This window comes from Oncorhynchus kisutch, linkage group LG6, assembly GCF_002021735.2.
Source record: "Oncorhynchus kisutch isolate 150728-3 linkage group LG6, Okis_V2, whole genome shotgun sequence".
NCBI classification, from domain to species: domain Eukaryota; kingdom Metazoa; phylum Chordata; class Actinopteri; order Salmoniformes; family Salmonidae; genus Oncorhynchus; species Oncorhynchus kisutch.
In genome coordinates this window covers 46124649-46139171 of record NC_034179.2, presented here as the reverse complement: position 1 = coordinate 46139171, position 14523 = coordinate 46124649, and the positions used below count along the sequence as shown (strand labels likewise).

The following is a 14523-nucleotide window of genomic DNA, read 5'->3' as shown; positions in this document are numbered from 1 at the left end:
TGTAGGTTACATGTGGACATTGCACAAACATCGGCCAGCTTTAGTGTAGATCCATTTATCAACTAAAAATGTATCCGTGTGTTTGTTACAAAGACACATTTTTATGCTGCAACTATCATATTGATGTCAATATAGACCAGTATGCCTACACTTACCAAGCAAATAAGAATCAGTTGTGTGTAGAGCACAACTTCAGCTGTCTAACCAGAACTAGAATGGCATTCTATTAGTCTATTTGGCCGACTCTAAGGATTTGGCTGTCTAAGCACACACTGACATGCACAGCTCTCTAGGTGTGGTTCTGTCTTCAAGTCTCCAGTGGGTGATGAAGTCCCTTCCATCTATGTAATGTATTACAGGTTATAGAAGGGTGCAGTTACACGGCAGGGAGGTGAAGTGCATGACACTCCATCCTGGATATGAGAGTTTGCCTCAACCCTTGGTTCCAGCAGGCAGAGTTCAATTACTACAAGCAGATGTGAGATGCAGGAGGATGGCACTCTTCTCATACCACTCAGGAGGAAGCTTTGCATCGGTCAGTAGCCTAAAGAGTCATTTGAGACTAGTGCAATTGCTGAACTTACATAGATATTCTAAACTAAGTGTTTTGGTAACTTTAAAGTGTTACAGTTCTATGTAGAATAAATCATACATCACATAATAATGTGGAAGCAGTGTTATGCTAATATAACAATGTGCAAATATTAGTTGTAACTGTACACATTCGTACCAAACCGTTCGGTACGGTGACCTCTGTTCGGTCCACACTGTGAACCCAAATTAATACATCAATTAATCAAACCATCAAATTTTATTTGTCACAGGTGCCGAATACACAAGGTGTAGACTTTACAGTGAAATGTTTGCTTACAAGCCCTTTTCCAACAATGCAGAGTTAAGTAAGAAACATTTGCTAAATAAATTATCACACAATAAAATAACAATAACAAGGCTATATACAAGGAGTACCAGTACAGAGACAATGTGCAGGGGTACGAGGTAGTTGAGGTAATATGTACATGTAAGTAGGTTGAAAAGTGACCAGGCAGTCAAGATAGATAATAGACGGTGTGTGTGTGTGGCGTCAGTATGCGTGTGTGTGTGTTGGAGTGTCAGTATAGTATGTGTGAGGTACAGTGCCTTTAGAATGTATTCACATCCCTTGACTTTTCCTACAATTGTGTTAGCCTGAATTTAAAATGGATTAAATAGAGATGTTGTGTCACTGGCCTACACACAATAAATACCCCGTATTGTTGAAGTGGTTTAATGTTTTTTAAATATTGACAAATAAAAAATATTAAATGTCTTGAGTCAATAAGTATTCAATCCCTTTATGGCAAATTAAGTTCAGGAGTAGAAATTGCTTAACAAGTCGCAAATTGCATGAACTCACTCTGTGCAATAATGGTGTTTTAACATGAACTTAATCTCTTTACCCACACATACAATTGTAAGGTCCCTAAATCGAGCAGAGAATACCTCGCAAAGGAGGACATCTATTGGTAGATGTGGTATTATGTGTCGATTGATGGAAAACAACATGTAATCCATTTTAGAATGGGGTATGAATAATTTGAGGGCACTGTACAGTTGAAGTCGGAAGTTTACATACATGTTGGAGTCATTAAAAGTCGTCTACAACTACTCCACAAATTTCTTGTTAACAAACTATAGTTTTGGCAAGTCGGTTAGGACGTCTACTTTGTGCATGACACAAGTAATTTTTCCAACAATTGTTTACAGACACATTGAATTTTAAGTGAAATAATCTATCACAATACCAGTGGGTCAGAAGTTTACATACGCTAAGTTGACTGTGCCTTTTAAACAGCTTGGAAAATTCCAGAAAATGACAACATGGCTTTAGAAGCTTCTGGTAGGCTAATTGACATTATTTGAGTCAATTGGAGGTGTACATATGGATGTATTTCAAGGCCTACCTTAAAACTCAGTGCCTCTTTGCTTCACATCATGGGAAAATCAAAAGAAATCAGCCAACACCTCAGAATTTATTTTTTAGACCTCCACAAGTCTAATTCATCCTTGGGAGCAATTTCCAAATGCCTGAAGGTACCGCGTTCATCTGTACAAAACAATAGTACGCAAGTATAAACACCATGGGACCGCGCAGTGGTGATACCGCTCAGGAAGGAGACTCATTCTGTCTCCTAGAGATGAAATACTTTGGTGCAAATCAATCCCAGAACAACAGAAAAGGACCTTGTGAAGATGTTGGAGGGAACAGGTACAAAAGTATCTATATCCACAGTCAAATGAGTCCTATATCGACACCCTGAAAGCATGGGGGTGGCAGCATCATGTTGTGGGGGTGCTTTGCTGCAGGAGGGACTGGTGCACTTCACAAAATAGATGGCATCATGAGGAGGGGAAATTATGTGGATATATTGAAGCAACATCTCAGGACATCAGTCAGGAAGTTGAAGCTTGGTCGCAAATGGGTCTTCCAAATGGACAATAACCCCAAGCATACTTCCAAAGTTGTGGCAAAATGGCTTAAGGTCTAGGTAGTGGACTGAGTTTAAATGTATTTGGCGTATGTACACTTCCGACTTCAACTGTACATAGGGATAAAAGTAGGGATAAAAAGTGACTAGGAAATCAGGATAGATGATAAACAGAGGAGCTGTGGGCGTGTCTTAATACTTTCTGAATGCATGTGTGTGTGGGTAGTGAGTGTGCATTTGAGTCAAAAAACAAAAAATGAGTTTAATGCAAATAGCCTGGGTAGCCAAAAGTTGGCTCCCTGACATGTTTGAAGAATACACAGGGTCTCTTCAGGCCATCTGTAGAAAAAAGAGGAAGAGTTGATGAGTGACATTTATTGAAGGGTCATATTACTAAACACTTGTGATGTACTGTCTTATTAGTAATCACCTTATCAAATGTCATGTGTTGCATGCTTCATAAACAACAGGTGTAAACTAAAGCCTTGTTCACATTGTCAGTTTGAAGTTACACGAATCCTATTTATTTGCATATTCAAATTGGTTATTTTTCCTGCAGTCTGGACAGCCAATGAGCACATTGAATGTGACATTTCAAACTACATTTATAGTTGGTTTGAAGTTGGATACATATCATCCCTGGCCATGTGACTTGTCTGAACGGTCAAATCAGAATCATTTGCCCTCAAGTGTTTTTTAGACTTATTTGGCATATTGCTTGCTAACGACTCTGACAACGACTTTGACAAGAACATGTAGTAGCTAACTAGCTTGTTAATTGTTTGCAAACAAATTAGTGAACGTGTTAAACCGCTATCTAGCTAGCAAGTTGACTGCTGTGGCTGATCCAAAAAGGATTCATTCATTTGAAAGTTGGATCAGCTTATCCTTATGAGTCTTTGTGTTCTTATACTATGATTTTGAACATGCAAAGCAACTGGAACATTTCTACAGCAGGCATTGTCACCTTAGCTTGCTATATAACTTCTGAGTGAACCACGAGCACCACCACGAATCAGCCAACACCACTGCGTGCACACCCGTCATTACCATGACAACTAGCGTAGCCATGTCAGCAAATGGCTGCTGTTTGATCACACACACATCCGATTTGGAGACTTGTAACTTGCTATTTGGACAGTCTGTAGTCCAAAATGGATTTGAAAAACCAAACTGGTTTTTGTGTTAAGCTTGCAGTGTAAACAAATCTTAACTGTGAAATGCTTATGTACGGGTCCTTTTCCAACAATGTAGAGTTTAAAATATATATATAAAAAATACAAAAGAAATACATTTAAAATAAAATACTGACACAAGAAATAAATACACACACTGTGAACAACTTTTGGCCCTTCTGAGGAGTTTTCCTACACCTAATGGGCATTGCAGCATAGATCAGTTCCAGGACCCTCTCGTCACAGATACTGGTCGACTTCAGCTCCTATATCTGACCCATACAGTCATGGAAGCCAACTATAAATACACGTTTGAACATAGCCAATCAGAGATCCTGATTTCACAAGAGACACGTGCCAGCATGGCATTACTCACTCGGTCCAAGGAGTAGTCCATTTGCACAGTGGAACATTATCTCAGCCAATCATGGCTAGTGGGAAGGTTGTCTTTTTTCATGGCTAAACCAACTAGGCTTGTAATTTAACAATTGTATTTGTATTTATGGATGGAATACAAGTTTGTTATTAAGGCACATGTTCTAGAAGGCATTTTTGCACAAAAAAAATATTTTGCTAATAAAATGTATGTTTAAATTCAAATGCTGCTCCTGTGAAGTAGTGGCATGCGACATACGCCTAGTTTCCTGAAACTAGTCAACTGTGACCAACCTGATTCAAGTGTCTCCCCATTTCTCTGAAGCAGAACTTGCTGAATAAAAAATTTAAACAATTCACCATGTTTTGTATGTAGCCTGTGAATGGAATAAAATTAAATGAAATAAAATATTGTCACTCAATGAACATATAGTGAGAAATTACTGTCTCTAGTTTGTAAGTAATTTATGCTAATAGAGGGACTAACTACAGAATAGATTCAGGCCGGTGACGCTGACACCATGACTATGCAACCAGCTGTGTACGTTGCTGAATGCTTGCTGACACAGTTTGCTATTTGCTGGCAGAGCCATAGCTATATTTGTAGTAGACAAGTACTATCCTTCATTTATTTTTTGCACAAGAAAATACACAAACCTTTATGAGAACACGTATGTTGTTTTGGGTGAACAGACGAATGCTAGCTAACTAATCTTTGTCAGAGCTGAATTGAGTTGGCTAACATTAGCTAGCCAGTTTGAGTTTAAATGTTTTTGAAAGCAAGCGGTCTACGTGTTGGATGTAAACTATTCCTGGCCATCTTTCCATATTGTTGAAATGCATTGGAAGTTTGTACCATCTTTATGGAAGCCCATTTTCACTCCTATTTGCTGAGTGAAATGTGCGTGCGTTGCAGACTTGACGACAAGTGTTCACATGACAGCTGGGTGCCGACCACAATGTGTTGTTTCTGGGAAATTGGGCCTTATTCATAAGTAATTCATACCCAACCATCCAGTAACTCATGACGAACTCCCTTACAAAATTATCTTATGTATGGAGGAAACACCGTACACCTGACGACCGTGTCAGCGTGCACTGCGCCCGGCCCGCCACAGGAGTTGCTAGTGCGCGATGGGACAAGGACATTCCTGCCGATCAAACCCTCCCCTAACCCAGACGACGCTGGGCCAAACCCTTCCCTAACCCAGACGACGCTGGGTCTCCCGGTCGCGGCCAGCTGCGACAGAGCCTGGACTCTAACCCAGAATTTCTAGTGACCCAGCTAGCCCTGCGATTCAGTGCCTTAGACCACTATGCCACTCGGAAGGCCCTATTTACACTTCTGACTCATCGATGTCACACAGGCAGTTTTAAACCAGGAGAAGTTGGTTCTCAGCGGCAGTTGACTTTTAACAGCATCGTTTTCAATTAGCGTCCTTGTCCTGTCTCAGCCAGTGCATAGCATAACCTAGCATCGATTAGCATCCTTATCCCTGTACCTCTATCTTGGCTCGGCCAGTGCTACTTGGCATTATAGTTACACTAATGCTAATAGTCTGATGCACAGCACTGATGCCGGGTTAGGTCAGACTACACTGACTCAGGGCAGCCTCCAACCCTGGCCCAGCTGCAGTCAGTGCAATGCCCTGGCTACCTTCTGACCTAACCCAGCATCAGTGCTCTGCTAATTCCCCCACCCCCCCACCAGGGCTTAATACTCCCACAGCGCAGTGTAGAGCCAGCGTGCATGAGTACTAATGTGCTGTAATCAACTGGGCTAATTGGACTTGGGGGGGGGGGGGGGTTTAGTCTGTGTGTCATGCGTTTCACCCTCTCCACATTTTTTAATTCCCACGTTTAGCTAGAAGTAATGTTATAAAATGTATTCCACAAACACTTGACACTATTCCAAGTGATTTACAGTACAATGAATGCGCTGTATATGTGTGTCATCCCTGTGGGAATGAATTGAACCCATGGCCCACTTAGCTACTCACTGAACTCGTCAAATAACAAACTCTTGTTTTCATTGCATAATGGTGTGAAATAATGAACCCTCCCTTTCCCTCAGGTACTGGCTGGCCACCTACTTTGTCATCTGGTATGGCGTGCCCTACATGACATACGATATCTACGCCATGTACCTCAGCCACTACTACCGCTTCCGGGTCAAGGGTCACGAGGAGTATAAGGAGCACTCGTTGACCACGATCAACTCGTTTGTCCGCCGTGAGTTCCTGCTGGTGCTCCACCACATCGCGCTGCTCACCATCCTGCTGCCCGTCACCCTGGTCAGTAACACACACACACACACTACCTTGGTTTGTGCCGAAATGGCACAGTACTTATTGACCAGTAAAACTTGTCAGGTTTTGGAGTTCCTGCTGACCATTCTGCTGCCTGTCACTGATTAGGGAGAGGAGGGGAGAGTGATATGACCCTTCTGGCCATTATGCTGCCCATCACTCTCGTGCAAGAGAACGGAGAGGAGGGGGGTGAGATTCCCTGCTGACCATTCTGCTGCCTGACAGTGAGAGGGATGGAAGGGTGGATAGAGGGGAAGGAGGATGGCACTGAGAGAGAGATGGCACTAACTCTATTTGGAAAGTGCTTTGAAAATGAAACGGGTCAGAGAGCGTGTGAAAGAGACCTGTGTGTAGCCTGGCTAGCTGATATTTGCTTCTCCTTTTAGTTTTCATTACATTGTCTTCCCCGTTGACTGCATTTTCGGTCAGGAACACTAGCTAATATCCACATAACGACAGATGAGTGTATCATGACAATAATCGAGAGAGAACACATACCCACGGAAAATGTGGCGCTGGACAATTATGGTAATGTGACCGGGAAAATGTTCATTTACTGGCCATTTGAGAAATTAACCGGACCCATATGCATTGGGTGTATATCCCATTAAGGCGTCCACCCATGGTGCTCAGCATGACAGAAATCACAATTACATTATGGTAATGCACCTTAACAGAATATTCAACTCATGTAATGAAGCAGCCAATAAAACATAATTTTCAAACATTTCCCAAAATACAATTTGCTGGAAAACACCATTCTAAACAGCGCCCCCGATAGTGGTTCCACATGTGATAGAGATGAAAATCTCTGTTAGGAACTTTGAAAGAGGGGGAATCTAAAGATGCCACAACTAGGATGGGTTGCTAATATGACTAGAATTGTGCCTTTGGCTTCTGGACAATGACAGAAAGTTGATGTGACAACCAATAGAACAGGAGAGAAATGGCATAGTGGTGGGTCCAATAGGGAAGTATATAATTACTCCTGTCTATACAGAAATAAATGCATTATTCAAAATACTTCTTCACCAGAAAGAATCGAGGATCATTATCCCGCAATTTGGGCAGCTTGCGTGGCAATAGGCCTAGCTGATTATTGAGTTGCGGCTGTCAGTGAATAGCATCTAAAATAAGTGTGAAGATAATGTCTTGAGTAGAATTTTAAATGTTGAGACAAGAAGAAGGGGAGGGGTGTGTGGCGAATCTCTCTCCAGAATGGCTCTGCTGTCTCCTGCCAATTCTTTCGCATTCATTGTTTCGTTGTGTGAATTGTTTACCCGTTTATTTATTTTTATCAATTCTCCATTTACATATGTCAGTCATTTGGTTACATTAATTTCTGTTAATGCATGTATTAATTAGTATTTTACTGTTCTCATTCTCAGAGTGGAAACATTGTTTGCAGAGTTTACAACTTGCTACACTGTTGAAAACAAGCTTTGGTTTATTTCAGAACCATCATTTACGAGATTTGTCTTTCGTTTGGATTGCTCCATGTGAGCAATGAGCATGTCTGTTTTTCTCTGTCCTGATAATGTTGGGGGAGCGTGGACATCTAATTAGCATAATACAAAAATCCCCATGAGAATCCGTAAATGTAAGCTAGAGATCTTTGTTTTTCTATGTCGCACTTCCGCATCTGCGGTGAAAGGTGACAGAGCTAGAGGGGTGTTCGTCAGACCATGAAACATCCCGAAAATCGGCCTTCTTACAAAATCGTCTGTAGCGTCCAAACGGTTTGGCCTAAACGACTAATGTAATCCCTCCATGGAAAGATGAGATTCTCACAAACATGATGGTTTTCTCCACAAGTGTCAGAAGACATGTCTTAATGGGGTTAAATACATGTGTGAAGAAAACAAGTGTGTTTATGTTTCCTGTTCATATATCTCTCAGATACATAGAAAAAACACTTCAAAACAACTTTTTTATATTTTTGTTGGTACTATATGATGTTCCATGTAGTGAATCTATTATTCAATGCATTTGTATGGGCTAATAGCAGTAAGGCCAAAAATAATTTATCTAATAATTTTTGTACTTTTTAAAAAATATATATACTTCAAGGGGTCTTAAAATTCTAAATCAATTAGCTTAATGATCCTTGGTATAACCGTAAAACAATTCCATATAGCTTAGTAGAACCTCAGGGACTTAGACTCGTATGGGTTAACATCTAATGTGAGTGATGTTAAAACTATAATTCAAAGTATACTATTTGAAAAATCTTTCTTTAGCCGCCAATGGATCACGTATCAATGTGTCCCTATGGCAGAGGCTGGTGATCTCACATTACCGGTAGTTCCAAATTTTATGATTGACCACGTGACAATGATTTTGAGAAATGCACAACTCGCACACAGATTGGTAGGATAAATTCTAAGCTTCCCCAAACTTGAAACTCACGCTCTGCCAATGAAGTAATAATTGCTCCCATAGTCAGATTTTGCCAATAGGTTACTTTGAAGCAGAGTAAGACATTCCTCATAGTATTAAATAAAACATTCTGATTTCAAAAAATTAACTATGTTTTCAAAATGCATACTGCCTCCAGCTCCCATTGTAAAGTGGTGGGTGATGTGCTGATAGCCTGTTGCCTGCGCTTGAATGGGAGGCTAGCTTTAATTACCAGTTGAGAAATAAAAAATAATAGCTATTTTGAAAAATGTTGCACAAAAACAGTTTTCAGCACGTGGTTGCATTTAGAATTGTTGTGCAATTAATTGGCTTTTAAAAGCACATGTTTTATTCCAGCTGCAGGAGAAATCCCACTCAAAATAGTCTCTGAATGCTGTGTGCGTGTGATAGTTGTTAGTTAATAAATAAGATACATGATGGCTAACGAAAATACAGTCTAAAGTAATTCCACTAAATTATGCAAATGAACCTATATACCGATAAGCCTGAAGGTCAAATGCATTTACATCAATTGGGATTTCCATTAATTACTAAAAAGCATTAGTTTGCAATGGGATTTGTTTTTCCGGCAACAGTTTTATTTATAGGCTTTTCATTTTATTTTTGGGGGCCTAACACCGGCAATTGCCCGCTAAAGAAAACCCTGAGATCTCGCTAGCTTGCTCCATCACTCACTCTTTCTTTTCTTTCTCTCTCTTTCTCTCTCTTTCTCTCTCTCACACACACACACGTCGTATTAGTGGCAGGTAGCCTAGTGGTTAGAGTGTTGGACTAGTAACCGAACGGTTGCAAGATCGAATCCCTGAGCTGACAAGGTAAAAATAGGTCGTTCTTGCCCCTGAGCAAGGCAGTTAACCCACTGTTCCTAGGCTGTCATTGAAAATAAAAATTTGTTCATAACTGACTTGCCTAGTTAAATAAAGGTAAAATAAGAAATTGTGTCCATTTTATGTAGAGAGAAGGTCAAGTGCATTGTAAACCTGGCATCTTAGTTTTCAGTGGCTTTCAATGGTGATATGAGATCACCTTACCCTACACCTCCATTATTCAGGCTCCAGCTGCTGTGATCCTCTTCTCCTCCCCTTCTCCTATTCCTCCCTTGCTCCCTGCTTCGTTTCCCTCCCACACAGTCAGGTAACACACACACACACACTGGGTCGAGCAGGCAGGTACAGGGGGTAGGTAGGTGTAGTGTTACATGGCAGCAGTTTGTGCTGCAGGTCATTCTTCCATTGGGCAGATGGCAGAACTGGTGTCTCGGCCCCACACACTACTGGTTTATTCATCATCACATAACACACACAGAGCCCTCTGTTTGGCATCCTCCCTGTCTGCAGCTTCCATCAATGCTCCTCCATACATTTACTAATTTACTCATTGTGATCTATTCCCTTACCTTAAACTTCTTGGCGCACCGATCCCTTTAGCGGGATCATTTTCGTCAACATCCGCTGAAATGCAGAGCGCCAAATTCTAATTAAATTACTAAAAATATTTAATTTTCATGAAATCACAAGTGCAATATACCAAAACACAGCGTAGCTTGTTGTTAATCCACCTGGCGTGTCAGATTTCAAAAAATCTTTGCAGCGAAAGCAAAACAAGTGTTTGTTAGGACAGCTCTCTCAGCAGACAAAACATTACAAACCGCTAGCAGCAAAGTAGGTTGGTCACGAAAGTCAGAAAACCAATAAAATGAATCGCTTACCTTTTGATCTTCGGATGTTTGCACTCACGAGACTCCCAGTTACACAATAAATGTTTGTATTGTTCCATAAAGGTTATTTTTGTATCCAAAAACTTATCCAAAAACCATTTGGTTGGCACGTTTTGTTCAGTAATCCACAGGCTCGTGCAGGTCACGACGGGCAGACGAAAATTCCAAATAGTATCCGTAAAGTTCGTAGAAACATGTCAAACTTTAAAAAAAATCAATCCTCAGGTTGTTTTTACAATAAATAATCGATAATATTTCAACCGGACGGTAGCTTTTTCAATAGGAGAGAGTGAGAGAGAAAAGGTCTGCTCCAAGCTGCTCGCACATGCAAAAATCTAAGGACACCCAGCTATCCACTGACGCGATGTGATCATTCTCACTCATTTCTCAGAATAAAACCCTGAAACTATGTCTAAAGACTGTTCACACCATGTCGAAGCCATAGGGAAAGGAATCTGGTTGATATCCCTTTAAATGGAGGGAAGGCATGTAATGGAACAGAGCGGTTTCAGAAAATCAGCACTTCCTGGTTGGATTTTCCTCAGGTTTTTGCCTGCAATATCAGTTCTGTTATACTCACAGACAATATTTAGACCGTTTTGGAAATTTAAGAGTGTTCTCTATACTAATCTGCAATTATATGCATATTCTAGCTTCTGGGCCTGAGAAATAGGCAGTTTCATTTGGGTATGTTTTTCATCCAAACATCAAAATACCCCCCCCCTAGTCTCAAGAGGTTAACGTCTGGTCTTATGGCATAAGTCTGGGTCTTGTTCATTGTTGCATGCAACGGAAACCTTTTGCTACGAAATGTGAGTGTTTCTTGTTGGAAAAGTCCAGGTAGTTCCTCCCAGTTTCAGTCCATTTTCTTCTGTTTGTTGCCTGATGAACATGACCCTGGGCCTGGTTTGACCTCTGTTGGCCAAGTTAGTTTCTAGCCTTGTTGTTGTTATTGAGCTGTGTCCTGACTTGTTTTTGTATGTGCAGCCCTAGGGAAAGTCGATTTGCCTACAAGTCCTATAGTGCCGAGGACCATTTTGGGTGGGTGTGTGTGTGTATTTCTGTGTGTGCATGGTCTTGTTTCAGATTTTTGTAACTGTGTGCCGTCTCCCTCCCTGTGCCTTTCAGTTCTTCAGGAGGGACCAGGGCGATTACTTCATCGGCTGCCTGTTCCTCACAGAGCTCAGCACGCCCTTCGTCTCCTTAGGGAAGATCCTCATCCAGGTGAGAGAGATGCACGCACACACACATTAGAACACCCTAATCCCCACTTATAACAACCATGTATACACACCGAGGTTTTCATTGGCCAAAAGCCGGCTATTACAGACTAATAAAACAAATCTACACCGGCCAATTGCCCGGGAAAAGAAAATAATCACATTGCGAAATAATGCTTTTTAGCCAGTTCATTGATGGTAATACCAGTCTATCGGTCTGTAGGTAAATTTGCATGATGTTGTGAAATGAAATTGGCGCGTGTACAGTATATTTGTTATGAATCTTGTTTATCACACACAAGTACAGATACAGAGGCTTGGAGTGGAAAATCGGATGGCGGCCTTCATCAGTGCGTCACGCACCACTGTGCAATGAGCTGGAGGCAGTATGCCTTTTGAAAACATAAAGCTACTTAGTTTGAAACTTGAACCTTTTACTACATATTATGAGACATGTCTTACCTTGCTTCAAAGTTGCTTTGCCAGAATCGGACCATATCCATGGAGGCAATTGTTTATGCTTAAGGTCATGTATAAAAATGCCTAGTTGCTCATTATTTTGGCTATCATGGCTAGAAGTGATCTAAGTGACTTTGGAAGAGAGGTCTCAAAGGAGCATAGAGGGTTCAAAGGGTGGGTCTGTGTGTCTGTCTGTCTCGGCGTCTGTGTGCCTGTCTCGGCGTCTGTGTGCCTGTCTCGGCGTCTGTGTGTCTGTCTCGGCGTCTGTGTGTCTGTCTCGGCGTCTGTGTGTCTGTCTCGGCGTCTGTGTGTCTGTCTGTCTCGGCGTCTGTGTGTCTGTCTGTCTCGGCGTCTGTGTGTCTGTCTGTCTCGGCGTCTGTGTGTCTGTCTGTCTCGGCGTCTGTGTGTGTGTCTGTCTGTCTCGGCGTGTGTCTGTCTGTCTCGGCGTCTGTCTGTCTCGGTGTGTCTCGGTGTGTGTCTGTCTGTCTCGGCGTCTGTGTGTCTGTCTGTCTCGGCGTCTGTGTGTCTGTCTGTCTCGGCGTCTGTCTCGGCGTCTGTCTCGGCGTCTGTCTGTCTCGGCGTCTGTGTGTCTGTCTGTCTCGGTGTGTCTCGGCGTGTGTGTCTGTCTGTCTCGGCGTCTGTGTGTCTGTCTGTCTCGGCGTCTGTGTGTCTGTCTGTCTCGGCGTCTGTGTGTCTGTCTCGGCGTCTGTGTGTCTGTCTGTCTCGGCGTCTGTGTGTCTGTCTGTCTCGGTGTGTCTCGGTGTGTGTCTGTCTGTCTCTGTGTGTCTCGGTGTGTGTGTCTGTCTGTCTCTGTGTGTCTCGGTGTGTGTCTCTGTCTGTCTCTGTGTGTCTCGGCGTCTGTGTGTCTCGGCGTCTGTCTGTCTCGGCGTCTGTCTCGGCGTCTGTCTGTCTCGTTGTGTGTGTGTGTCTGTCTGTCTCGGTGTCTGTCTGTCTCGGTGTCTGTATGTCTGTCTGTCTCGGTGTCTGTCTGTCTCGGTGTCTGTATGTCTGTCTGTCTCGGCGTCTGTGTGTCTGTCTGTCTCGGCGTCTGTCTGTCTCGGCATCTGTGTGTCTGTCTCGGCGTCTGTGTGTCTGTCTGTCTCGGCGTCTGTCTGTCTCGGCGTCTGTGTGTCTGTCTGTCTCGGCGTCTGTGTGTCTGTCTGTCTCGGCGTCTGTGTGTCTGTCTGTCTCTGCGTCTGTCTCGGCGTCTGTCTGTCTCGGCGTGTGTCTGTCTGTCTCGGCGTCTGTGTGCCTGTCTGTCTCGGTGTGTCTCGGTGTGTGTCTGTCTGTCTCGGCGTCTGTGTGTCTGTCTGTCTCGGCGTCTGTGTGTCTGTCTGTCTCGGCGTCTGTGTGTCTGTCTGTCTCGGCGTCTGTCTCGGCGTCTGTCTCGGCGTCTGTCTGTCTCGACGTGTGTCTGTCTGTCTCGGCGTCTGTGTGTCTGTCTGTCTCGGTGTGTCTCGGCGTGTGTGTCTGTCTGTCTCGGCGTCTGTGTGTCTGTCTCGGCGTCTGTGTGTCTGTCTGTCTCGGCGTCTGTCTGTCTCGGCGTCTGTGTGTCTGTCTGTCTCGGCGTCTGTGTGTCTGTCTGTCTCGGTGTGTCTCGGTGTGTGTCTGTCTGTCTCTGTGTGTCTCGGTGTGTGTCTCTGTCTGTCTCTGTGTGTCTCGGCGTCTGTGTGTCTCGGCGTCTGTGTGTCTCGGCGTCTGTCTGTCTCGGCGTCTGTCTCGGCGTCTGTCTGTCTCGTTGTGTGTGTGTGTCTGTCTGTCTCGGCGTCTGTGTGTCTGTCTGTCTCGGCGTCTGTGTGTCTGTCTGTCTCGGCGTCTGTGTGTCTGTCTCGGCGTCTGTGTGTCTGTCTGTCTCGGCGTCTGTCTGTCTCGGCGTCTGTGTGTCTGTCTGTCTCGGTGTGTCTCGGTGTGTGTCTGTCTGTCTCTGTGTGTCTCGGTGTGTGTGTCTGTCTGTCTCTGTGTGTCTCGGTGTGTGTCTCTGTCTGTCTCTGTGTGTCTCGGCGTCTGTGTGTCTCGGCGTCTGTCTGTCTCGGCGTCTGTCTCGGCGTCTGTCTGTCTCGTTGTGTGTGTGTGTCTGTCTGTCTCGGTGTCTGTCTGTCTCGGTGTCTGTATGTCTGTCTGTCTCGGCGTCTGTGTGTCTGTCTGTCTCGGCGTCTGTCTGTCTCGGCGTCTGTGTGTCTGTCTGTCTCGGCATCTGTGTGTCTGTCTCGGCGTCTGTGTGTCTGTCTGTCTCGGCGTCTGTCTGTCTCGGCGTCTGTGTGTCTGTCTGTCTCGGCGTCTGTGTGTCTGTCTGTCTCGGCGTCTGTGTGTCTGTCTGTCTCGGCGTCTGTCTGTCTCGGCGTCTGTCTGTCTCGGCGTGTGTCTGTCTGTCTCGGCGTC

General features: G+C 43.6%; 1 protein-coding gene across 1 annotated transcript in view; it reads left to right on the top strand.

Moving 5' to 3' along the window:
* Nucleotides 1-14523, top strand: part of LOC109892915 (ceramide synthase-like) — a 39067-nt gene that overhangs the window by 12640 nt on the left and 11904 nt on the right. Inside the window, exons 3-4 of the mRNA XM_020485798.2 lie at nucleotides 6093-6312; nucleotides 11594-11689. Of these exons, the coding sequence (XP_020341387.1) occupies nucleotides 6093-6312; nucleotides 11594-11689 (316 nt within the window). The remainder of the gene's footprint in view (nucleotides 1-6092; nucleotides 6313-11593; nucleotides 11690-14523) is intronic.